Raw genomic sequence first — 25,712 nt, forward strand, 5'->3', positions numbered from 1 at the left:
ATAAATAAATTAAAACGAAGTCGTACTTGCCACAGACATATTATATGATCCCTTTGAAGTGGTTTCAGAAGAAAACAAATTTGCATGCAGGAAGTTCTTAGCTGCTCAAGTCTTGCCAGCTGCCCTGTCAAAATATATTCCCTCTGATGTAAATACCAATTCAGAGCAGTACAGAACATCGTGTGTAGGGACTGATATCCAAAAGCAATTTTAGGGCTCCCAAGTAACCTGTCAATCGGATAAAACTAGCATGCCAACTTTTAGACTATCCTACATTTACACCTAACCTGATGATAAACAGCATCCGGCAAATCCATGCGGGCAGATGTGGTGTATATATATATATATATATATACAGTATATACAGTATACAGAATATTGGCATATCATTTTTTGATTTATTCCTTATAGAGACTCAGCAGGGAAAAGGCTGTGTGTACTTCATGCAGTTTAGAGAGAGTTACATCACTTTTCTTATTAAGAGTGAAATAGGTCAGAAATCTTCCAACTCCAAAGCTCAAATTCAAACAAAACTGACCCCTGCTTAAAATTCATGAGAACACTTTAATTAACCCGCTCTGACTGTAAGCCAAGCCTTTTCTGCACTAACAGTTGCGTTGCCACTTAGGGCTTGTTTCTTCTTAACAGACTTCACAGCTTTACAAAAAAATCCACTTCGCTTTAAAGATAACTCTTGAAATGAATGTTTATGCCATTCAGTCAGCAAATTTACACTGGTATAACCGGCCACCACAAGACATGGCCACCTTACTTATAGTCTGTTACAGTATTTTAAAAATAAAAATGGAAGGAAACTAACATGATGTCTTGTCATCTCTGCTGCCTTCTGCGAGATTCAATAACAAGGAATAAAATGAAGCTCTGAAATTAGCCCTCTATTGAACCTGATGGAGTGATAGCGGAGTCCTGTGAGAGACATCTAATGACTCCAGTCAATAAAGTTTTGTCGGATACAACCACAATCAATTTTTGCAGTTTCAACTCTTCAACTCTTAATGCATCAAATACTGCTAATAGAAATTATACAGTACATTCTGCTGAAGTTTGGTGAACACAGTGCGCATATTAAAGTGACGGTCTGTGAGCATCTAATGTTCCTTGAAAACATATGGGTGGAATAATTATAGATTAATAGGACAGCAATGTAGCTCTGCTTTATTTTGGAGCTGCATTTATATTATTTTTACATCACTACTAAAAACTGACTGCAAAAACTATTTTCTATGTATAAAATATAATAACTGGGTATGGTATAGCTATTGTTAAACAAAGGCCCTACCAAGGGTTTTAAAAATACAACAAATGTCCATAGAACTTTTGCTTTCAATGACTTGTCACCATTAGTGTCTATAGTGGCCTCCTAAGAGAATAAATGTGCAGTTTAACATTTGAACAAATATTCAAATTAGAATATTAAATATATACTATAGTATATCAACATTTTTAGTTTGCTAAGTTTAAAGGAGCAATGTGGGTTTTTTAGCGACATCTAGTGGTAAGGTTGCAAATTGTAACCAACGGCTCACTCCACCCCTCCCTTTAGAAGCACTACGGTGGCTGACACAGCACTAATATGTCGCCACGTTTTCGCTTCTTTGACAAAGGAAATAACGTATTTATGAAATGCACACTGTAGAGCCTTTTGTCCGTTTAGGGCTGCTGTTGAAACAACATGGCGTATTCCATGTAAGGGGACCCGCAGTGTACGTCGATAGAAATAGCTTATTCTAAGGTAATAAAAACATAACGCTTCATACACCTCTGAAGGCATTTCTGTCAATGGATCCAAGTATTACACACTGGACCTTTAATGTAATTATTTCATATTGCAACATAATCCTATTCATATAATAGCATCATTCATATATTCTGAATTTTCATATACTTTTTGGGGCCTCTGTAGCAATTTTGCTTCGTAGTGTATCAGGAGAGTTCTGATAATGCTGTGTCGGCAAGAACGGAGTCCTTTAGCACAGGTTCATGACTTCTCTCTGTAGGGACACAGACTGGCCCTCTTATTATTGGTGACAATAGAAACTTCTAGACAATTCTGCTGATGCTATTCTTCTTCCACTGCCATGCTGCCTTTTTTACACTGGCCCAGTGATGCAGAAAGGTGACTTACTCTTAGTCGCTGTACACACATACTTGGCAATAGCAAACCTGATATCTGTATTCCCTGATCAACAAAGCTGCACAGACTGAGCATAACAGGGAAAACCAGTTACACGCAGATATCCAGAAAAAGCTCTGCAAATTTCCATAGAGTTACAAAAAAGTCTGCAAATTACATCTTATACTTTAATGTTTCTGTCCTTCCAAAACCTTGGACGTCCAAATTCGCTGTTTTTCAGAAAATGGAAAAAACGCTGTACTGTTTAAGTGATTAAATACTGTGTTGTCAAAGGTGACAAGCACTTTACTTTTATTGTTCAGATATTTGCAAAACCCAGTGACAAAAATAAAGAGTGACTAATAATAATTTATAGCAAACAAATATGGAGAAACACTAAGTCATAAGCTTTTTAATTTTATTTTATGGCTATTCAAGAATGAATTATGGGAAAATACAGATGTGCTTTCTCGGAAGTGTATTTAATTGTTTATTTACTGTGACTAATCATAAACAAAATACCAGCATTAAAATTAACATGCTAAATTATGTCATTGCCAAATATGAAAGTTAAATTTTAAGTCTGGTGTACATAAACGATTACAAAAATTTGTGGATTAAGTAAAAGAACAGCTCTGTGAATAGTGGAAAACTACTCCTCGGATGAACTGACAAATTCAACGAGAATGCATTACTGTAGGCCAGTTAAAAATCAAAGAAAAATATAAAATAAAGAGAAAAGGAACGAAAATCTCAAAATGTGTGTTCTATTATTTACCCATCTGCCCCAATAATGTAAGCTTTTCTCAGCACAGATTGATATCTCTTAAATCACAACTAATTAGGTGAATTAATCTGCATATCATGTCATTAATTTTGGTCTGGCGCATGATTAGGCATGAATTTTTATGCTGTTTTTTTATAATTGATGGATTGACAGCCCCAGTATGTGTTTATACATATCGGATAAGCCTGTCAACATCAAGGCTCATTTCCACAGAAAGCATTCCTTAGTCAAACAACAAGAATAATGCAGTGGGAAAGGAGATCCTTACATCCTGAAACCGTGTAACTCAGTTGGCTCGGTGGGTAGCTACTGGTGCCATACTGTGCTATCAGTAACATCTGTACACACGCTCACGCCCGTACTCACTTCACTAGCCAGCCACGACCGTTACGTCAGCCAGAACAGTCTGTGTGCCGGCGGCTGAGTGCACAGACTTGGATCTCAGCCATGCTCATGCATACCCATTTAAACACCATCACAGAACATAAAAGCACTGGCTCGCCATGCCAATGAAATCTATGCCGCGGTTGATTTTGCGTTGCTTGAAGACACACACAGGGTCCAGGGCACTTTGATCCGTGTTAAAAGAAAACATTTTCAAGGCGAAAGAGCATCAAAATACACCACCACTACCTCCCGCAGGAAGCCTTTCATGCAAATAAAAAAGAACATTCTTATTTAAGAAAAGAAATGAAAGATTCCTGAACCACTTCAGTGTTTATATAAGCGAAACTTCAGAAAAATCCACGTCCAGCGAATTCACAGGGAATGACAAATCAGAATGTTTGAGAATACAAAATCTCATTATTATGGATGATCCAGAACGCGAGACATTCAAAGAAAAGAGAGAGACGGTGTGCGCGTATGATGGTAATACAGTATTTCGGCGCTGTTGAGAGTCTGATATATACGAGGAGTCTCATCTACAGGCACTTCAGAAACACAAATTCAGTAAAGAGGCTTTTCAAAAGTCCAAAGCCACACGCAGAATATTAATCACAGCAATGTCACAAACGCTACAGACACTAATACATTCACGCATACCAAACACTGGAGCTCCGCTAATGACTTCACTGATATAAGCCAAACAAAGAGCATTATTTATAAATGTTTTTTTCTATTTCTGTAGAGAAAACAGAGACGCTGTCATCCGAGCAAATCCAACTCCCCGCTCTTCCAGGGTCAGGAATGAAACAGGGCTTTAGTTCTGAAAGTACTAAAAATGCCCCAGCCATTTAAAATATGAGGGCATTAGGGCCTCCGTAGTGAATTACAGTTCCTTTTGATATATTTCTATGCTATTTTAGTTCTACATAATTAAAGGTTTAGCATCTCTGCAGACTCTGTGGTAACCTGACAGATCTGTATTCACCATCTCAGATGTAGCTGTTGTAAAATAATTTGGGATAGGGAAAAACTCAACTAAAACAACATGAAGAGTCTAGAGTATTGAAATCACATTTAATATTTCTGGCATATATTTCTATAATAAATATGACCTCATAAACATAAAATGCCCTTGAAAAATCTAATTTTGATAAAAATGTTAATTTCTTCTAATAAGAATGTTAATTTCTGGCATGGACGCTGCCCCCTTTCATTAGGTTTTAAAGTGACTTTGTGCATTTAAGCTATACGTTTCATCAACGTGTTTTCAAACCTATGACCTTGCCATTAGCAACGTGCTCTACACACAAAGTTACACGACCTACCGGAACTACAGGACACATTGCCGATAATGCAATATTTCACTGCTACCTTAAATCAACTTTTCCTGTAAACAAGCAATGTTAAATTATTGTGGGTACAGCCATACCTGAAATTATATTCAGATTTTATGAGTTTAGGTGCAATTCACCAATCCCACTCTGAGGAACAAAATTTAATGACATTTCCACACGTGTATGGAATAAAATCATGTAGCCAGTGTCCTTGGGTGTCATCTACACATATGCATGACATTTCACACTACCCAACAAATACACTACACTCAACAAAAAAAGCAGTTTGTCTTAGATAGCGTTCTAGTTTTGTTGCCGCTTTTAGGTTTTGCCTTATCGTGTCTGGGATACAAGTGCTATGCACTTTTCATGAGCTGCTTTGGGAGGAAAGCATTTATCAAGAGCATAAAGGCAAATCGACATGTAATATAAACTCAGGAGGTAGAATGGACCATCATCCACCTCATATTTCAGAAAACCTCCTGCCTTACTAAATCTCCCCACAAGAATGATGACACGGCAGCGCCTTATCAGCCCTCTCTCTGCAAACTGACATTAATGTGCGGAGAAATTGAATTAAACATCCAATTAAATCTGCTTGGATTGTCATTACCAGCGGTACGTCTGCCATTTACAAACTGCTGTTTGAATAACAGAGATTTTCTCCGAGCCTCCATTTAATTCAATTTAAGCTGCAAGTTTTAAAATGTGGTTTAGAAGCGTGACATAAGCCACACATAACGATGCAAGTCACAGGTACTGCCAAACGCATTCTGGAAATCTGTGAACTGTTTTTTAGGGTGATTTATTAAAAAAATTAAAAACAAACTATTCAAAACTAATTGCATCATGGGGCAAAATGCAGAGCATTTTTAGTTGATATTTTTCCAGAACTTGAGTATAAAAATGTTGGAATGTGCTTCTTTGTCAGCAATTCTGCCAAATCTGTGGTCCGTCTATATAAAGACCAGCACAGAACATAGTTCGGAAATATTTTAGTACGTTTTTAGAGACCGCCGCCACATGATCCATGTAAGATATCTTTAAATGCACAAGTACAGTGTGTGAAACATACGCAAGTAACAAACCAGCGTAATTCAGTTGCTCTATTTATAGCTCCGGAATCTTTTATCTTCCCTTTCTTCTTTTTTTAATAGATAAATGCATAATTCATCTATGCTCACGAGTACAATATTTATGAAGCTGTCAAGGTATTATTGCACTGTTTCCCAATTTCACTATTGGTGAGCTTCTCCATAACAACGCACTCTGAAAATCCATGACAACTTTCATGTTTTTCTACTACCCCGGCCCTCGTGACGGACTTACAGTATTAAGATCACATCCACAAGCAAGAAAACACACACCAGCCATCACATTTCTTGTCTGTGTGCAGCTCATTAGAGGGTTGAAGCGGCAGGGAACACGGGCTGCTTCTCTCTCTACATGCTGGGTGCTTAAACCAAGAGATCAGGATCTGCAGTGGACCATGGGCTCACCAGCGGAGCTTTCACAGAACGTAAGCAGGCACTCAGCCAGGGCTAGTTCATTTCATTTTTTCTGCCTTACGGCCTGACGGAAAACTGTGCACTACGTTTTGACATTCTGCAGAAATAACCTCGCAAAATGTCAGGTTTGTCATAAAAACACACGCAGAATTTTCATCTTGCTGACTAAAACACAGACCAAGATATGAGACTATAATGATCTTTATCAAAAATACTTGAACCTATATACAGCTATATAAAAAATCATCAATCCATTGGATTGGTCCGTATAACATACTTACTAGCTTGCATTAGTTGCCCTTGGCGACCGAATACCTGGGAGAAGGTGGTGGGAGTACAGGTGAGTGTGTCCTCCATGGCTGGGATGTCCCACTGGACTAGACGGATCACTCCGTGAGCTGCACGTCAGAACCGTCGGGCAGAAAAGCAATGGCACTTCAGTCCTCTTCGAAAACCAGCAGGACACTGGAGCAACGTTGCAGCTGTTTAAGAATAGCACAGAGGTTTGGGCTGAGAAATAGCCACACTCAACATGCAAGGTAATGAGGGAGTGCGTCTGTGTGTGCGTCAGGGAGAGCGAGAGCGTGCGCGCGGACAGGAAGCATGAATAGGAGCAATGATGTCTTGCCTTTCCAGCTGCTCTGTGATCATGTGTTGAGGTTGTGCGTCGCTGGCAGTTCTGCCTGCATTCTTCTCCAGGCTCAGAGAGGTGGGTGGAAGCTTAAGGGCTGAAGCTGAGAGCAGGTCCGGGTCTACACTGTCCTGCTGAGTGAGAAAGCTTTGGTCCCCCAGACTCAGGGCGGACTGCCGTTTGTTGTGCTCTTATCGGATGCGTGTGCCCTCTTCTCTCCTCCCTCTGCCTCAGCTCTACCCCTCCCTTTCATTGCTCTCTCTCTCTTCCCCTTTAACTCGATACGTTTCGTAAGAGGAGCTGCTGCAGGGAAGAGATTTTTTGCAACTCTTGCAGCTCTACTTTTAATTCCTCCTGCTCTGGAGGAGAGAGATGAGGATGAAGAAAAAAGTTCTTGGGTAACTCACCTAAGGGTGGTCAAGGGGATTTACAACCATGGGTTTAATAAGGCCAAGTAATGGAATCAGTCAACAAATGTAGGTTCCTTTATAAGGGCAAGAATGTCACTAAGAGTGAATATTGCATGTATCATTAACACAGTACATTCGAATGTGGTCAAGTGAATATGATTTTAGAACTAGGGAAGTCACATCATTACAATGACCCTGTTTCACCTCTAGGTGGTGCGCCACACACTCTCATATCGACTGTGATAAATAATAAAAGTGTGATAGAATTGTTTTAATAAATTGCTAATTGTTTTGAACTTGCTAAAATTAAAGACTATAAATAGCATACTGATATATTTTTTAAAGTATGTCTTTTAAGGTACATGGTTTTATTAACCGCATTTGAACTATATTTGAAGTAAACCTTGTCCAGCAAAAACGCGGTTATTATACCTTTACTATAGAAAAACTGTGGTAATTTTAAAAGAAAGTGTTTAAATAAATATGGCAACGTTTAAATGTTCAAATTACATTAAAATCAAATATTACAATTAACCATTTCATTTTTGCTCTGTTCTGTCGTGAAACAGTTCAGCTTACATAAAAGTACATTTATTTGGACCAGCAGTACAAATCAAAACAAGCCATAATAAAACGGAGATCATACCTGTTTTGAAAGCTCGGACCACTTCGGAAGCTCCACAAACCCACCCGAATCGTGTCACTTCTGTACGGGTACATCTGACGATATACCGATGGATTCTTTTACATGTTGACGAACACAAATACCCATCGACCTATGGAGGTAAATCAGCTGACACGGCAGCCATCTTGAGCAGGTGCAGCTCCTCAAATGGGGAACCCCCTAGACTTAATAACTCAAAAACACTCGCACTTATATTTATTATTATTTTAAAACCAAGCACAAATCACAATAAACGTTAGAGCCCTCTGTTTTAAAAAGAAAATAATTTTACTAACCGCATGTCAGCTGATGGCGTAATTGAGTGTTGTGGTGAGCGCTGTTAACCGCCATTAAACTCTACCAGAAGGTGAAGGTTTCACGCCATCAACTACATTGTAAAAGAAAGTATGAGATAACTTTTTTTCTATCCTTTTGTATTGAGCAAGACAGTGAAATTCGGAATTGTGACATGAGGCGCTGCAAGTTTCACAGCTTTACAGTGACAGACTCCAAGTGGCTGGAGCATTAATTCTCTCCAGTCTAACTGAAGCTTTCTGAATGTGAACTAGAGAGACATGCAGATGTCAACTGGGAAGAATAGAGCTGCTCCTCTGTCAAAACAGACCTGTCTCCTCAGAGGACTGAGTTTGCTTTCCTCTTTAATGTTCTTATGTTTCCCAACACGTCACGTACAGCTCAATTTACCCAGAATAAAAAGTGACAATTCATACCCTTACGAAAATTAACCATGTTTTTTTGTGGTATAAGTAGTAACCATGGTTTTTTTGGTGCATTGATTACTTAGGGCAAAACCATGGTTTTACTACAGTAACCATCGTTTACTATGGTTTTTACAAAAAACGTGGTTTTCAAAACCATGGTTATTTTATAATAACCATTGTTTTACTACAGTAACCATGTTTTTTTTTAACTGTAGTAAAACCATTTTCGTTAGTGTTGTCTTCTCACACAGTGTATAATTTTGCGGCAATAAATAAAGCATTAAAATATAAGTCAAAGGCCGCTTGAAATCGTTTTATAATATATTTGAAGGGATAGTTAACAGAAAATGAAAAATGATCAACAAAATGTTTGATTTGGTATCGAGTATCAATTTCCCTGCACCTTGTATGAGTGTATAAGCTATTCACGAATGTAGTTTTCATTTTCAATGTAAAAAATATTTTAGATAAATATTTCTTAGTCATGAATAGTAAGAGATTCTCAACCTGAACAAAATGCGCATAATCATGTCAAAGTTTCAATGACCTTGACAGTCAGGAGGGCACATACAATACGTCACAACAACAAAATGGCACTGGCTTCTGCTATATAAATAACTTTTATCCTTTTTTAAAATATGTGATGGCATACACCAAATGTTTGATGATCAAGTGATGTGATGAATTCTTTAAGGTTTAATCAGTTTAAAAGTTGAAATAGATCACGCTCCTTGTGCTTTATGTGCATATCTTGGCTACTTTTAGCATCTTGTTTCATGTCGTACAGAGAGCAGCTTGGAAGCTGGATGGGGCTGCATTCCTATTACTAGGGGTATGCCACCTTGCACAGCAATCAGGATTAAGTGTGGTGATATTTCTTGCTGTCAAGGTGAGCGTAGCATTATACATCTCTTTTCTCCCATGCACAGCATGGAGGAACTATAAACCACACCACTGGCCCACGGAGGAACCATAAACAATTGCACTGTGGCATAGAGAAAGCGTAAACAAGATGTACTTTCTCTGCTACACAAAGATCTATCCTGTGTATTGGCACATAATTCCACACAGTATTCATTTTTTTCATTAGAAAATTGTCACGCCAGACACATTGGAAGGTTACTTACAGCTTCAGAAGTATTTAGACAGATTTTGCCACCAAAGAGACAACCATCACTGTTTTTTTTTGTTGGTTTGTTAAATATGACATTCTGAAAGCAACAATACAATACAACACAGCCATCTGGTCCTGCTGGAGGAATCAAGCTTTCAATAGAACCAGTGCAATATAACAAGTCAGGTGATTTAAGTTTTAAATAACATTGGAAGTCATTTTTTTAATGTGCAAGGTAAGCGATAGGAAATAGCAGCCTGTGGATATTTTACATTTATATATGGAATCAAAACCTAAATATTGCTAAAATTTTGAATATAATTGGTGCATACTTTCTAGATATATTCTGAAGTAAATAAGGTCAAACTAAAATTATACTGTATATACGTGAAGAAAAAAAACTATTTAATATATCATTGAGAACAATGCATTTTACATTTGTGAGGATTATTATTCGTAATCACAAAACACCGTCAACATTCCATTCTCAAAAATATATCAATGTAGAACAGCAAAGACATATTGCAAAATGAAAATCTGGAAAAAGTTCCTTTTCGAGTTCCTTGCTTAAAAACCATTTCAAGCGTTAAGATCTTGTTCAGACCTCTGATCTCTATGTCCAGGTTGTGAAGTGGAAATGACAGACAGAGACGGGCTTAGGACTGCAGGAGATCACACTGTCCAAAAGCAGAAAACGCAGTTCAAAGCTTGCCAGGAGGTAGACCACTAAAGATTTCAAGAAGTCCAGTTAGATGTTCTATTAAAGCGTAAGCCTTATCCATTTTATAAAAATGAGAAACAATAAAAACAGGATGTTTGTGTAATGCTTGTTGGGTGAAGAGACACAAGCTGGGTGCTTTTAACAGCGACAAGGCAAAAACGGACAAATTATATTCAAAAATGACACATTAAATAGGTCTTAAAAGACTGGAAGCAAACTTCGGAGGTGGTTGTCACTTAAGTATCTTTAACATATCAGTGAAAATTAATGCTAGTTTTACATAGATTTCAAGCAGGTATAATCATGTCTTGTAAAGATTGCTTCACATCACTTCTGGATATTCATAAAAGGCAAATGAGCCTAAATAAAGTGCTTTTACTTAATTGCGAGCAACCTGATCATTCAGATTACTAATATGCTAACAATTACATAATTTGGGTATTATTCACGGCACTTAGAACTGTTTCAATTCATTTTCATGCAAGTGCAGAAGAAAAATTCTTCATTCGCAGTTGTAGGTTTAGTGTCATTTTAATGGCAAGCAGCCCTGCTGTAAATGCTGAAGATTAAAAACGTAGAGGAAAGAAATCAAAAGATGGCTTAAGGTTTTGGCTGGTTCGGGTGAAATTAAAACACCTTACAGCAAACAATTCTCCTGCTCACTCTGACTGTATCAAACAGCTCAATTCATTGACTATAACAAAAACAAAACAAAACAACGAAGTAAAACAGAAAAGCCTCTCAAATGATGAGAGCCTCAAGATAAACATTCCCTGTGGAGGATTACATTTACTTAAATATACATATATATATACTCTTCTTCAAATAATTTTTCTCAGTAAAAGAGCAGGTCAAAACGGAGTCTAGACTTGGAGAAAGAAGATAAGTCCGATCATACTGTATACGGAGCACATGCATTAGGAGGCCGCTGGATAACCTTACAGATTAAACACAGGGCCCATCTAAAAAAACAGCAACTGGTAAATGATTGCCTCTTTCAACACCTTACAAAACCAGAAGGTCAACATTTAGAAATCATGAAATATTATGTTTGATATAGATTTATTACCAATCATATTTTTTCATCCATTTTGGGGTTCGACATCCAAAGGCTTGTTTACAAAAGTGCACCGAGAAGATACTTCCAAGGGGCCAAAGTGAAGTGTATGTGAAAGGAAAGAACTCCCAGTCCCCCCGAACATTCAGGCCCTGATCAAGTTATTCAAATTTTTTTTAATACACTCCCCCGTCCAGACAATGACTAACGCAGTCCTTTAGAGAACGTTGGTTTCTACCTGGCCAACTTCAAAGACTCCTGTAATAAACAAAAAAAATGTTTGGATGATTTATCCCTTTAAGCAAAAAATAGGTAAGCTAAAAAAAGGTAACACACTACAATAAAGTTGTTTTTTTAGCATTAGTAAATGCATTAGCTATGCATCAACTTAACATTTTTATTTATTTATTACACTTTTTATTTTTGTCTTTACTTCTAAACTTTTTAACAATTTTTTTTAAACATGTCAATGAAATTATGTTACAAATTTAGTCGCACCAAATATGCACAAAACCCTGTATTACCTCAGACAGTTCTGGCACATGGTTTAAGGGCTCTTCAGTCTTCACTTCCACAGGAGTTGAAGCACTAGCCATCTGAGCGCTACGTGTGACCGGCCCACCCATCCTCTCCCGTGTCCTCACGGAAAAACGATCCTCCTTCTTAGACTGAGATGTTTTCACTACAGCCTCTTTCTTCACAGCAACATCTTTGGGTCCCCGTTGCATTTTTGACTGTGGTCGTGTCAAGGGGTCATCAGTAAGTACAGGAGTTATGGATGTTTGTGGGTCGTTGCTCTTTTTGCCTTTTTTACTTTGGGGGGCAGTGGCGTCTGGGTTCAATGCTTGCCTCTTGGAGCGTACCTGAGGTGATTTTCCTTTATTCGCAGGTTTAGCTTCACTTTCTACAGGCTCGGAGCTCTGTGCTCTCGTCTTCCCTAAGGTCTTAGTGCCCGGACCAGATCCTGTCTCTTGTTTGATTTCAGAGTCAGTGGCTCTGCTCCGAAGATTCATGTTTTTATCTTGAGGCGTCAGCGCTCCTTTTTTCAACTTCTTGGGAATGGGTCTCTGTGGACAGCTGCATGCGATGTGCTTATTGAGGCTGGCTGGGTACGTAAACTCTCGGCTACAGTACGGGCACATATGAACTTTGTGGGTCTCCTCTTGCTTGACCTGGGTTGTCGATTTCATTGCAGAAGCAGCAGACTTGTTCTTCTGAAATATAGCTTTCTGAACCAGCTGGTTTTTCTTCTTGCTCAAGGCTGTTAACTTTGATTTGGAGGAAATGTCTTGGTTGAAGTTAAGCCTTTTTGGCTGACCCATCCTACGGAAGGCATTCTGTCCAGCAGCAGCTACTGTGGTAGAAGGCACGCCATTGGGAGACTGCTTTACAATCTGTTTGAGAGGTATAGGATTTTTTTTCGGGGTGTAACGCTTTTTATCGCTAGCATTAGCGCAGACTAATATATGTTTGTGGAGCTCGGGCATGTTGTCAAAGCTGTTTCCACATTTTGTGCACCTAATTGCAGTGCTAAATGTTTGTGGGATGTTGTGTGTAGTGAAATGAGTTGCAGAAGCAACCGAACCATCAGGTGAATGGTTGTGATAAGGGAACGGCGGAGGCTTAAAGCTGGGGTAGTGCTGATTGATTCCTAGCCGTACATCTGGACCTTTCGGTTTACCGGCCTCAGATGCCATAATCTTTATTGTAGTGTATAGTTCCTCTGTCGGGTCCTCGAGACCATTTTCTTTGTCTCCCGTCATCCTAGTGTCACTATTGCTTTGCTCCTCAGAAGAATCCGGAGAGAGGGCTCCATCGGTTGAGTCAGCAATAGTGTCGCTGGACATTTTCTCCACGTTTGCCTGAGCAGGATCGGTGTAGTTCTGAGGTCTGAGCTTGCCATTTTCAACGGCAGTGTGAGTGCAAGCCTGACTCGGATGTAGGTCGCTTTGATGTTGATGGAGATTGCAGAGGAAAGCGAACTCCTTTGAGCAAACGGAGCAAATGTAAATTCTCCCAACCCCGTGAAGAGAGGAACGATGCTCGAGAAGAGCGGTAGCGTTCCCGAATAACTGAACGCAAAACTCGCACTTAAAAGGCCACTCGGATGCATGTTCTATTATGTGGCCGCTGAGGTCTTTAATGGAGCGGAATGGCTCTTTGCAGACGTTACACACAAAACTCTTGGCAAATGTCTCTTTCTCAGGGGTTTCAAGTTCTTCATAACTTGAATTTCTAGCTGGGGTTCCAGGTGACGCAGAAACTCTGTCGCTATTCTCTGCAATATCATCCGGCTCCTCTTTTTTCCCTGCAACCTCTTCGACTAAATTATAATCTATTATTGTTTTCTGAGTGGATTGCATTTCAGTGGGTGAGAGGGGTTTCTTTCTAGGAGTTGATTGTACGGTAGAATGAGAAGACTTTGATTTGGGTCGCCCTTCAGTTTTAATATCGAGGTCTTGAGGCAAAGTTCCTTCACAGGAACGACTTTGGCTGGTTTCACAGGCAGTATCCCGCTCTGAGTGAGAACAACATGCTTCATCTGCATTTTTTAACAACTGAGGCTTAGTATCATGGGTTGAGCCCTCGAGTAGTGTTTGAGACTTTGAAGAGAATTCTGCTTTACAATGTCTTTTCGTATCCTGAGGTGATGCACAAACGGCAGTGTCTAACTGCTCAGCAGTTTGGTCCAATTCATTGGGATTTAATGCATAGTGGTGTGTGTCTGTTAAGTTGGCTGTATCCGAAACTTCCTCTGAACTGAGATCAACAGCCTTGGGGGACATTTCGGGGGACAACACAGGGAACGGGGAAAGTGATGCGGTGTCTGACATCTGTACATGATGTGAGGCAAATGGTGGAGGAGAAGGGACAGAGGGTAGGACAGGTGGAGGTGGAGTCGATGATGCTACACTAGAAGATGAAGGAGAAGATGGATTAATAGTCATAGGGGTCAACGATGGAGGAGAGGTGGATTCACAAGGGAGGCGCTCTGAACCGGGACTAGACGGCTCCATGTATGTGGCACTCTCTGAAGGCGAAAGATCATCAGGGCTTTCGAGAGCGTTGGAGCCCTCTTCCTGCTCCCCAGGGGAGCTTAAACCTGCATATTCATTCATCAACACTTTCTCTAAAATGCTGGTGTTGGGTTTCTTCCTCTTTACATGTGGCAGGATGGCTGAGCTTGTTTTCACCTCATCAACAACACTTCTACGACTCATACTTAAGTCCAGCACAGCCTCTCCGGTACTTTTGCTTGCAGTATTGTCTTTTTTACTAAAGGAATTGGAAAGGTCAAGCGGTTGCTGATTACATGAATTCCCACCACTTCTTGAAGGAGAACAGTCATTTCCAGTTAGGTTCATGGCATCACCATGACCTTGGCTGGATGGACTCCAGGCAATGGACACGCAATGGCTTTCAATCTTTGGCACCTTCAATGAACACGAAACCCCGGTTGTGTTGCTTATACTGTCATTTCTTTGCGAAGGGATATTCTGTACGGTCGTGGGAGGTGAGGCGGTTCTTCTTTTAAATCGCCCTTGAACAGCAGGCAGTGACGTTACAGTAAGTGGGGTGGTCAATCTATGGCTATCTGCAACGAGACCTATGGCTGGTTTTTGACCATCCGGAGCTTGCAGTAGTTGTTTAAGTTTTGGAGAAAGATAAACCGTTTTTTCTTTTTGAAAAGCTAGCGTGTCTGTTGACTGGGGGAAAATGTTTCCAACTAGCAAAGGGGATTGAGAGGAAGGTGAAGAGAGGGAGGAAGACGACGACGCAGCTTCTGGCTCTACTTTCACAGCCGGCAGCAATGGCGGCGTAGCCGTTCGTCTTCTAGAAACTGATTGAGCCACACACAAAACGTCTTTCACTGGACAAGTCCGCATTTCAACTTTAAGGGCGTGACTAATTGGTTTAGGATTTATAATGAGAGCATCAAGGCCAAACAATGCTGCGGTTCTTGAATCGACCTCTATGACCTCACAGTTGCTTACTGTGCTCGTTGACTGGATCTTTCCGTCTATATAATGGCTGAGATTTTCAGAAATATTGTTTGAGATGTCAACCATACAATCCTCCTTCTCCCCTTCATCTTCTGTATCCACACTGGGCACATAAACAGGTGGTGGACTGGCACTTGGTGACTCTTCCTGAACCGCAACAGATTGACTTTGTTGATGCTGGTGCTGCTGTTGGGAAGAGCCATCCGGCATAAGCATGCCTTTTTTCCGAACACCTTTCGGCATAAGGTGCCGCTCATGGATTCTGCGCTGGTGCCTGCGCATGTTGGTGTGTGTGCCGAATGCTTTGTTACAGTACTTGCAAGGGTGAAGCTCTTTTGACTCACCGTTTTCATCCACTACAACAGGCCGGTACGAATCAGTACCAGGCTCTTTTTTCAGACTGTCAGAGCTTTGGTGAGGTGGACCGTTCTGTGGGCTCATAACGGTCGCTTGGCTTGGAGAGGAGACGCTGCTGGAGGTAGCAGAATCATTGGGTGCGGAGGGACTGTGGAGAAACGCTGTTCCGGCAAGTGATCCTGGCCTATTTAAAGTTTTACTTCCATTCTCATGCCTTCGTTCATGTCTACGCCTGCCTACCTGAGAGCCAAAGGGCTTGGTACAGTACCTACACTTAAAAGTATGTGTTTGATGGTTAGAAGTAGTGTGAATGTGAGCGTGGCGCTCTAGGCCCTGTTTGGTGGAGAAATGACGTTCGCAGTGCTGACAGGGGAACGTTCCTCCCTGGGCATCATCTTCGAATTCCCCTTCCACTTCTAACTCAGGATTCGCTAAATAAGAGCCGCACTCTGTGTCACAAAGTGGACTCTCAGAGTCTTCTTCTGCAAGGCTGCCAGTCTGCACTTGCAGGTCAGACTTTTCATTGCCATCAACTGACTCTGCTTCAGAGGGGCGATTAGGGCTCTGGTTTGACTGCTGCAGTTGTCCTTCATGTCCTTCGGCCGCTGTATGTTCCTCATCCAGTTCCTCTGTCTGATCCATTTCTGTTGTTGGAGCATCAGACAGGGCTTGATTTTGCTCTTCTGTGGAGGATGACTGGGAAGGCGGATTCTCCTGTTGTAACTCTGAGGGTGAAACTGTTCTTTCCTCTCCATTGAGCCCTGGACAATAAGAAATACATACTTATTTAAAATACTGTTTGCTATATTCTGGTTGTAAATGCTGCTTAAAGGGATAGTTCGCCCAAAAATGAAAATTCTGTAATCATTTAGGTGGCTTTCACACTTGAAGTTTAGTTCGGAATGGGGCGCGGTTCGCATGAAAAATCGTTAATGTGAAAGCTATCAAGCGAACTCGGGTGTGCACCTGGCTACCGAACCCGAGACTACCTGAAGGAGGTGGTCTGAGTTCGTTTGCTCTCGAACTGTGGTGCGGTTAGCATGAATATGAAAGCAACACTGACCCGGGTGCGCACTTGATGAGGAAGTGAAGTGACCTGTGCATGCGTTTAAGCCAATGACGATGTATTTCCTTCAATAAAACACATGTAAGAGATGATAGTTTTGATGATTTACCTTGGATTCGAGTGAGAGTGCAGGCGGCATTGTATTTCAGCGTTGCCAGTGGAATCAGAGCGGCACGTCAACAGTAATCCACTGTTTCCTCAAAATAGTCTGTTTGCAAGCAGCAGAAAGCCCTCTGCATGCAACGCACATACAGTAAACCCAAATGTCATTTACTCTGCTGCCCATAATAGCACCAAATTAATAAAAACACAATATATTGATCCGTGTTGTTTTCTGTCATGCGCCATACACATTTTTGATGACGTAAGACGAATGCAAACGCACCAGGGTTCGACAGAATCAAGTTGAGTCTGAAACCAAACCAACACTGCGGGGAGCGCCGGGAACAATCGCACTCAAGTTTGGACCGCAGCAAACGAGCCCAATCTGAAAACGCCCTTACTCACCCTCTGGTCATTTCATACTTATAATGACTATGAAAGTATGACTTTCTTTCTTCTGCAGAACCCAAAAAAGAAAATATTTTAAAGAATGTTGGTAACCAAACAACAGCAGTACCCACCGACTTGCATTGGCTTTATGTCCATACAAGGTACTGCCATTGTTCAGTTACCAACAGTCTACAAAAAATCTTTGTGTTCTGCAGAAGTCATACAGGTTTGAAATGACAAGAGGAAATTACATCATTTTTATTTTGGGGTGAACTATCCCTTTAAATGACAAGCCGAGGAGTGAAGCTGATGATTTTTATCTGAAAACAGTAACCGTCTTATGTTCCACTACGACTGTGATCTATAACAAATATTCAATGGGGGATGAAGAGATACTTATGAACAAAATAAACTCCCACCAGAGGGTTTTTACCTTCTTCTGAGTCCCGCATCTCTGTGATTGAGGATTCTGTAGCACTTGGATCACAGAATCCACCCAAATCAGCCAGTCTGTTTTTTTCCGACAGCTTCCTCCTTGCTAGAAAAATGCATCAGAAGATTCTTAGTTAAAAGACCACTTTTAACCATACAGTCAACCAAAATCATTGTGGAGATCTAAAGTAAACATTTCCTGTCAGACCTTTCAAAACGTACAATATGCAATCCCTCTTTTATTTTAAAGTAGTCGTAACTGCTACCAACAGAACATGCTAAAACACCTTTACATTTACTAGAATAAAGAGCTCCACCTGCACGATCCAAAACAAAAGTAGTATGTCATGACCTTCTTTTTCAAACTTGCTTTTCACCACAAAACCAGAATGACTGCTATGGAGAGAGCAACATTGTGCATGAAATAAGAATCAAGAAAATACCGTGCTTACTTCAGAGCTAAATCGCTCCATATCCATGGCCATAATATTTATACTTGTTAGATGCTAAAAATGTAATGATTTCCGTGAATTTAAGTAATGTGTGCAAAACAACAGCATAACATTAACCTTACAATAAATTTGATGCAAATTCATCTCTTTGCGCAGATTACAGGGATTACATCTTTACGTGTCTTAAAACGGCAATAAAATAGCTATCAGATGCTGTCCTTGTGACAAGGTCATCTAGAAGCATCTTATAAAACCTGATTCATAAACAGACAAATGCTACTAACTAGGTCACCTAAGCACACTCTAAAAATACTCAACGTTACACATTGACATCCTTTTCTCCTCTAGTAATCCATCCATTTATGTACTGTTATGAGTTCATTTTTACTTGTCAATATTTTTGAATGTGCATTGACTTTGTATTTATACCCACAAAGCATCATACCTTTAATGCATGCAAAGACATTTGCTAAAAATTATTTTCACGCTGACTATTTAGATTTTGCTTACAAAAAACATGAAGCAACTTAGACAAAATATAAATTTATAGGAGTTTAGTAGTACAAGAGATCACCCTGCCAAGACCTTGCCTCTCACAAGGTGAAAACAGACAAACGGTTTAGACACTCAAAAAAGATCCGACCTTTGTCAAAACAAACCCTTGTCACTGTTTAAACAAGCACAGTCTGTATTTAGCTTAAACTTGTATATACTAACATCCATTTAAAGTGAAAAGCATAGCGATAGTCACAAAATCAAACCCCTTTTTCCCCCAACAACCTTTGATCAAGGCTTAAGATTCTAAACAAATTATGCTTAATATGTCATATTCTTCAGTTATAAGAATTTATGACAGCAAACTATGCATTTAACATGTAAATATGTATTGCTCTTATGTATAAGCCATTTACATTAAATTACAAAAAAATGCACATAACTTTGTTGTATTCTCATTAAACGAAATGTAATGAGCAAATGTTTTTATAAACGTTCATCTGTCCTGTTCAGTTATTACATTTGTTAAGAAAACTTTTCAAATCAAATACACCCACTTAAAATGGATTACAAATTCACTATTTCATAAGTCAACTGATTATTTTAATAAAATGGGCAATGCATTCGATGCAAAAATTGGACTTTCATATTTGAGCCTTTATAAGTGATTATAAGTTTATTAAGTTACATGTCTCAAGTCTCATTCAAACTCCTTTACGAGGAGGGTCTGGAAGGTCATTTCTGTCAGACATGGGCTGTGGCTTAAAAACCTAGTGAGCTGCCGACCTAGGCAGCGTTATGGGTGCATCACGGGCTCGATCGAATCGATTGTTGCGAATCGAACTGTCAGACGCCCCTAAGATGCTTAAAAATGCAGTCTAGTTGTGCATCTTACTGTTTTTTAAGACACAGCCTCACTATGAGGCGACTAAGTGACCTGTCCATCAACATAAACAAAACTGCGTTATATTTTTTGCACTGTTTTACTATTCAACAAATTTATTTACAACACAACATACAACTCACAACCCCGTCGTGCACCATGATTTGTCTTTATTAATCATCTGCGTTTGAAATATGCGATTAGCCAGGTGGCTAACTAGCGGCTTCGAGCTAACGACGACTGCGAACACGTCCAAATAGCTTAAACACATATTTTCGGATATAAAGTAGATACTTATACAGACAGAATGCTCACTGCTGCGAGCAAAATAAAACACCGTTTTAATACTACCTCGCTTCGCTTTGGGCGAACTCTTCTTGTTCAGACTGCTAGTCCTTTCTTCCTCTAATGCAGCTGCTATCTCAGGATTGTCTTCCCCATTGTACCACACGAGAAGTTCTTCGTCCGGTCCGATTGGCTGACAGAAAGGACACGGACCAATAAGAGTCCATCTTTTTGGTATGCCATAAGAGGAAATATTATCTAGGCCTTGACGCTCTGGCAGGCATTTAGGGAAAGACCCTCATAACAAATAGGAGACAGCTTATAAAATAAATTTAAAATGTTTTTAGCCGTCAGCTTACTCATATTAAATAAAATGTATGTTAACAGAAGTAATAGTTGTATGAGAAATTATTTGGACAAAATCAAAATCCACACTTAAAATGTATTAAAGTGATTTCATTAAATTAGATCAAATACTTTTTTTTACTCGTAAAATAACAAAAGCACTCCTTTCGGGAAAAAAACACATTTTAAGTGTTAATTTCCCAAATACATTCAGGGTCACAACAATCATATTTTAGGTAATGTTTAAGAACTTGATTTTTTTCAGATGTATTAATTAATTTGTCTCAATGTGCCCCAACCCATTTTTATTCAATAGATGTGTTAAGCGTTCTCTATTTTCCATGTTGAGTTATGCAGTCAATCCAATTTTAATCCAATGAATTTTATTTGTGTTCATAAAAGTTATCCTACCCTTAACACTTTGTAGTAAATTGCTCTGTTGATTTCCAGAGGAAAAAGGTTTTGTTCTTGAGAGGAGCGCGCCCAGTTCACATACCGCAGCCAGTTTCCTTTCATTGGATCGGTGGCATCCACACACATCCACCCCCAGGCTGGAAAATACACCTGGTGATAGTAAAATAATGTGATTTAATTATAGACAAAATAAATGTTATGCTCATCAGTAAATTTAGGCCTGAACCTAAATGCTTTATGCTTTATTTTTTGACATACCTCCCACATGTAAACATTGCTGGTTACTTGAGATCTCTTCTTTCGTTCCCCTACAAATGGTCCAAACCTTTTACCTTTAGGTATTAGTCTTGATGCCCAGACACCTGTAAAAAGACAGCAACAGCATGTCAACAGAAATTTCATGTATAGCACATGGATTTGAAACATGGTGGTGACAAAGTGGAGACCATCAGATTTTCTTGTGGTATGGGGAAAAATGCATTATCTATATAATAAATGCATTATATATAATAATAAAGATGTTTAAGTTTCCAAATTTTTATTTCTAAAAATGCCCCTTTCAAGTGATTACAAAAGGTGAAATTGGCTGAAAGCCGAGTAGTTTGCATCTCTGTAAATGAAACGCTCTTCTTTTAAAATGAAACACTTTGTGATATCCACAGACTACCAATTTTTGGAGTGTCCAGTATTAAACATTTATCTGTTTTTAGGGCACCACCAAAGTGTATTTAACTGCTGCATTCTCCATTTCATAGAACAAAACAAGCCTGCAGTTCCACTAATGGCAACTCTTAATACACAAGTTCTTTAGGACCATAAACCTGACCAGTTAAACCACCAGACAACAGTGAATATTATTAGAAAGTAAACATTTCACTTTCATTTTTAAATCATTTTAGAAAATAAAAATAGTACGGTACACCATTTGTGCAAATTTATAACAAATCGCACCTTTTCATCCAATGAAACCAACTTTATATTAAGTTACAAAAATATTTCATTTTTTTTTAAATGTTAACAATTCTTTTGAATGCACATTTTAAAAGCCAGTTCATACCTAAGTCAATAAATTCATATACAAATATTTTGTATATAATTTGATTATTTCACAATGTCATCGTACTCACCGATACGATTTGGGTCGACAGCTGATGGTCCCAGCTTCATGCTGTTCGGCAGACCTCCCCACACATGACCTGGGATGTCATTCAGCGTTTCATACGCTCCTCCAGGCAAAGCCATTACGACCTTAATAAATAAACAAACACTTATTTTTACTTTACAAAGTCTTTTTATGTAGCCAGTGCTCATGGTACCTGCTTTTCCAGTAGAGATATTCATTTTTTTAAGCAAATCCCTTAAACAAGATTTTTATCCCGTCATACCTGGATTGAGGATTTCACACTTGACTGAATTTTGGGTCGCCTAAGACCTTACTTATTTCATGTAATCTATAAAACGGGAAAATAGGAGCTGTACTTTTTATATAAAGAAAATAGGAGCTGTATTTTTAATATAGGACCAGGACCAGATAAGAAATCGTCCATGTTTAAAACCCAGAAGGGACTTGTTTAATCTCAAAGACAGTGAGAATGGATTGACTGTGGTTCAGCGGTGTGCTTGAACCAGCAAATAGCCTTTAAATAAACTAGTCACTGATATCTTTGAAACTAGAGTTTATCTTTTATTATGCGACTCATCCCTAATGCAATTCATAAATGCTTTAATAAAGTGACAACAGGTGTTAAATGGCAAAACGCAATGAGCTTGTGAGGTGTGTGTAGACCGTACAAGCTTTTCTCAGCCAATACATAATGCTAGTCACAGGCAAGACAGATAACAGCCACTTCTCATTACTTGAGTTTAATGGTAGTGACAGTGTCTTATTACCAGGGGCCTCGCTATCATTACAAGCTTTGTGTCATGAACCCAGCCTTACGCCAAACCCCAAGGTTAAACAAACCACCTGTGAGAAACCTCTCGAACAACGCTAAATTATTCAGCCAAGCACACAGTTCTCAACAAATACAATCCATATCATTATTATGGGTCTTCAGAGATTTTTTGGGTGTAAGAATGGTGCAATAACAGAAGCTGGCAGGACGGGAAGTAGAACACTCATCAGGTTTGGATGACAGGTACAGAAAATAAGGGGAAATTGACACACGGGGATCTCTGATGTGACACACATTACGTAAGTCTGGAGGTCGGAGACAGATTCTCAGCTTCCGCTGCCTTACACATGGGTGCACGTACATAAAACAGAAAGTCAGTGAAAAGAAGCTCCTGAAATTAAATGAAAACATCAAAATTCTGACTGCTCGTCTTTAGGGTTTTGGCATTGTTTGCTGATAAAAGTAAATCATGGCATCATTACACATGGATCCAGTAGTGAATTAAATTAAATAAATAGGTTAAAAATAGGTTTCGTTTACAAAAGCTTACACAGAGCGAAAAAAGGCTTCATCTCTCCATCAGTAATAGTCTTTCCATTCAGTTACTATAGTGATTAACCATTCATATTTCTACCTGGCAGTAACAAAATGACTTGTGGGCAGCAGTGTTCTCCTCTGGAAAAGGCGTTGTTCTTAGCTGTGTGGATTAACTTTAACATGGAAAACTTTATTTTAAAATATGACTTAGCATCAGACAGCGTGTTCTTCAAGTTCACCCAAACAGAGCAACGGTTTCATCTCCACACCCTCACTTTTCCTTTGCTGTATTGAATTGCGCTTCTTCATTTTCAATACATCTCATTTGAACTGTACGTTAAATATGCAATAATACGATACATCAAAACAAAAGATGAATGAGAAATTGTCATTGCGGTATCATTGTTATTAACAGACGGTGGCTACGGGACAAAGAAGGCGTTTCAGCACCCAAAGCATTAGATGGTTTAGCAATCCGTTTCAAGTTTTCACAGTTCTTGAAAGAAACACTCGCAAAAACTTACACGATATTTACGCACGCGTTCTGACGCGTATATACGCACGTGATCATTTTAAACAACTTAAATACAATAAAACGTAAAGCAAGTGTGCTTTGTATGCAAATAAGTAGCTCTCAAATACATTTAAATTGTGACTTAAATGATTGTCATGGAAACCACATGATGTTACTTCGTGAAATAACCCGGGTAACGTAAGTGGTTTATTCATGCAGGGATGTTCAGGTTGTGTACCTCGACTTTGAGGCAAACAAACACACGTCGCGCTCAAAAACACACGCGCATGCTTTGTCCTATAAGACATCAAAAAGTTACACGAATGTTTCCGAGCCGTCGAGTTGAGATGAGAGCTGGCAGGACAAACACATTTTATTGTTATCATCAATCCGGCCACTCATAAGTGCCATGCGATGCAACTCTTTCGTCCGAGCAAGGTGCTTCCGAGCCATTCAGTGCTGCGATGCAAAGGGTCGAAGGAAATAAAAACGTGAGCAGGTTTTCTTTAGACACTTACCTGTTGTTTTCACCGGTGTTCTGCCAATTTATGCATCCCTATCAAATTTTGCTACCTCCATACAAAACAGGACTAACCCCTCCCCCAACCCAACCCTTACACCTAAATAACCCCTCCCCCAACCCAATCACAACACGAGGGTAGCACAAATTTATGGGTAGCATAAATTGGCAGAACACCGGCACTGTGCAGTTTTGGGTCTACCTGCTTTCCAGTGTGCTGAAAATGGCGGATGAACACTGGAGCTTACAGCGCTTCACAATGTAACTGGACGGTCAGGTCGCAGATTTGCGAGAGGCACGAAAAACCATCACGATGGGCCATTGGTGCAAGTGGGCTGGCGAAGCTTGGACCGTCGTAAATCAGATTGTTGAATAGGCCATGTTGGGCCACAAATGTGAACATAATTAAACTAATATGTTCGTTTTTGGTACTTTGCATAGACTGTAACTGTAACTGATGCATTATTGATAGGCTGCGACCATCTTCAATGGGGCGTTCGGCACTGTGCAATGTGGGCACTTTTTTAAATATAGGAATATATTCATTTGAAATATGAAGCATTAAAAGTAATATTACTTATTCAACAATCAAAGTTTTTTGAGCAATTTTAGCAATTTTATTAATGCACAAAACAAGATTGATGATGGCAATTGCTGTTTCATTGTTATTATAGACCCGACCTTTTATCAAAGTTCACATTCTTGCAGTTTGGCTAAATAAAGAATATATTAAATTCTGATACAAACTTGTACTGGACATAAGCATCAAGCTATTTAACTAGGATTAGTAGCTTAATTTGTATTTTAAAAAAATATTGGCGCAGCATTTAAAAGGTAGTTTAAATGTTTTATATAGTATACCGGTGTAGTATGAAGTTTCTCTTTGGAAAACATTATAGCCTAAAGAACTAATGTCATTGATCATATGAAATGTAACGTCAATTCATTGGTTTTCCTAAACTGCATTTTTATTTGTGTTATTATTACGTGATAACAGCATTCACTTTTTCTAGAGTCAATAATTTCGGTTGCTCAAATGAGTAAAAACATTATTTTCCCAAGTGGCCTGAATGCTTGCTGTAATTTCAGTTAATGGCCACTAGGGGGCACTCCTGGTTTCAGTACTTGAGCTGGGTTTTACTATAGGCCTGTAATTCCTTTCATTTTAGCTACAGACGAATATTTTTAATTAACCAATACTTCATCATAACAACTCATCTAACTTGACTGTTTTATAAACTTATTTGATAAATTACCTGCACACTGCTTGAGTGATAAAAATGTTTTTTTTTCTCCAGCGCATATAGATCTTTTTTGTGGTGGAGATGGTCACATTAACAGTTCGATCCACCTCATGTGTGTGGAAACATTTGTCTCTCAGGATATGTACCACACATGGACATCGTTTCCCTGCTGACCACACAACCATCCTCTGTGAACATCCTGTTCTCTTTACAGACATGTGTGTAACTAAACACGCTCACAAGCTTTTCATCTTCTATCAACAATACACGAAAAATGAACATTACCACATTCAGCACTGACTAACAAT

The 25,712-nt window shown here is 39.3% G+C and overlaps 2 protein-coding genes across 4 annotated transcripts in view; both read right to left on the reverse strand.

The window, feature by feature from the left end:
- The window catches only part of kaznb (kazrin, periplakin interacting protein b), a 128,677-nt gene extending 121,560 nt beyond the window's left edge, over positions 1–7,117 (reverse strand). The window contains exons 1-2 of one of the 2 annotated variants that reach the window (XM_057361702.1): positions 6,779–7,117; positions 6,466–6,632 (exon numbers count right to left, since the gene is read on the reverse strand). In XM_057361702.1, coding sequence (XP_057217685.1) covers positions 6,466–6,632; positions 6,779–6,801 — 190 coding nt within the window. In that variant the 5' untranslated portion in view covers positions 6,802–7,117. Of the gene's footprint in view, positions 1–6,431 lie in introns of both variants that reach the window. The other variant, XM_057361704.1, reaches the window with a different exon arrangement.
- A 2,771-nt stretch (positions 7,118–9,888) lies between these two features.
- prdm2b (PR domain containing 2, with ZNF domain b) lies at positions 9,889–24,329 on the reverse strand. Of its 2 annotated transcripts, XM_057362234.1 has the most exons (8): positions 24,159–24,329; positions 21,822–21,942; positions 20,953–21,056; positions 20,692–20,844; positions 20,002–20,128; positions 17,822–17,926; positions 11,994–16,591; positions 9,889–11,727 (listed from the first exon to the last, which is right to left on the reverse strand). In XM_057362234.1, exons 2-8 carry the CDS (start codon positions 21,934–21,936, stop codon positions 11,704–11,706), a joined length of 5,226 nt encoding a protein of 1,741 aa, XP_057218217.1. In that variant the 5' UTR covers positions 21,937–21,942; positions 24,159–24,329; the 3' UTR covers positions 9,889–11,703. The 2 variants fall into 2 exon arrangements, with proteins under 2 accessions (XP_057218217.1, XP_057218218.1); XM_057362235.1 differs by lacking the exons at positions 17,822–17,926; positions 20,002–20,128; positions 20,692–20,844; ... (1 more) ...; positions 21,822–21,942; positions 24,159–24,329 and adding an exon at positions 17,006–17,119 and having other exon boundaries at positions 9,891–11,727.
- Between the last annotated feature and the right edge of the window lie 1,383 nt (positions 24,330–25,712).

This window comes from Triplophysa rosa, linkage group LG20 (genome assembly GCF_024868665.1).
Source record: "Triplophysa rosa linkage group LG20, Trosa_1v2, whole genome shotgun sequence".
In the NCBI taxonomy this organism is placed as follows: Eukaryota; Metazoa; Chordata; class Actinopteri; order Cypriniformes; family Nemacheilidae; genus Triplophysa; species Triplophysa rosa.

What these genes read in the sequence shown, in the direction of transcription:
- prdm2b (XM_057362234.1), bottom strand. Translation starts at nt 21,936, where the DNA reads ATGGCTTTGCCTGGAGGAGCGTATGAAACGCTGAATGACATCCCAGGT. An exon ending in TTCGCCCAAAGCGAAGCGAG is followed by an intron (nt 17,927 to 20,001) that starts GTAGTATTAAAA and finishes GCATTTTTCTAG; the next exon opens with CAAGGAGGAAGCTGTCGGAA. An exon ending in ATGTGCCAGAACTGTCTGAG is followed by an intron (nt 11,728 to 11,993) that starts GTAATACAGGGT and finishes TGTTTATTACAG; the next exon opens with GAGTCTTTGAAGTTGGCCAG.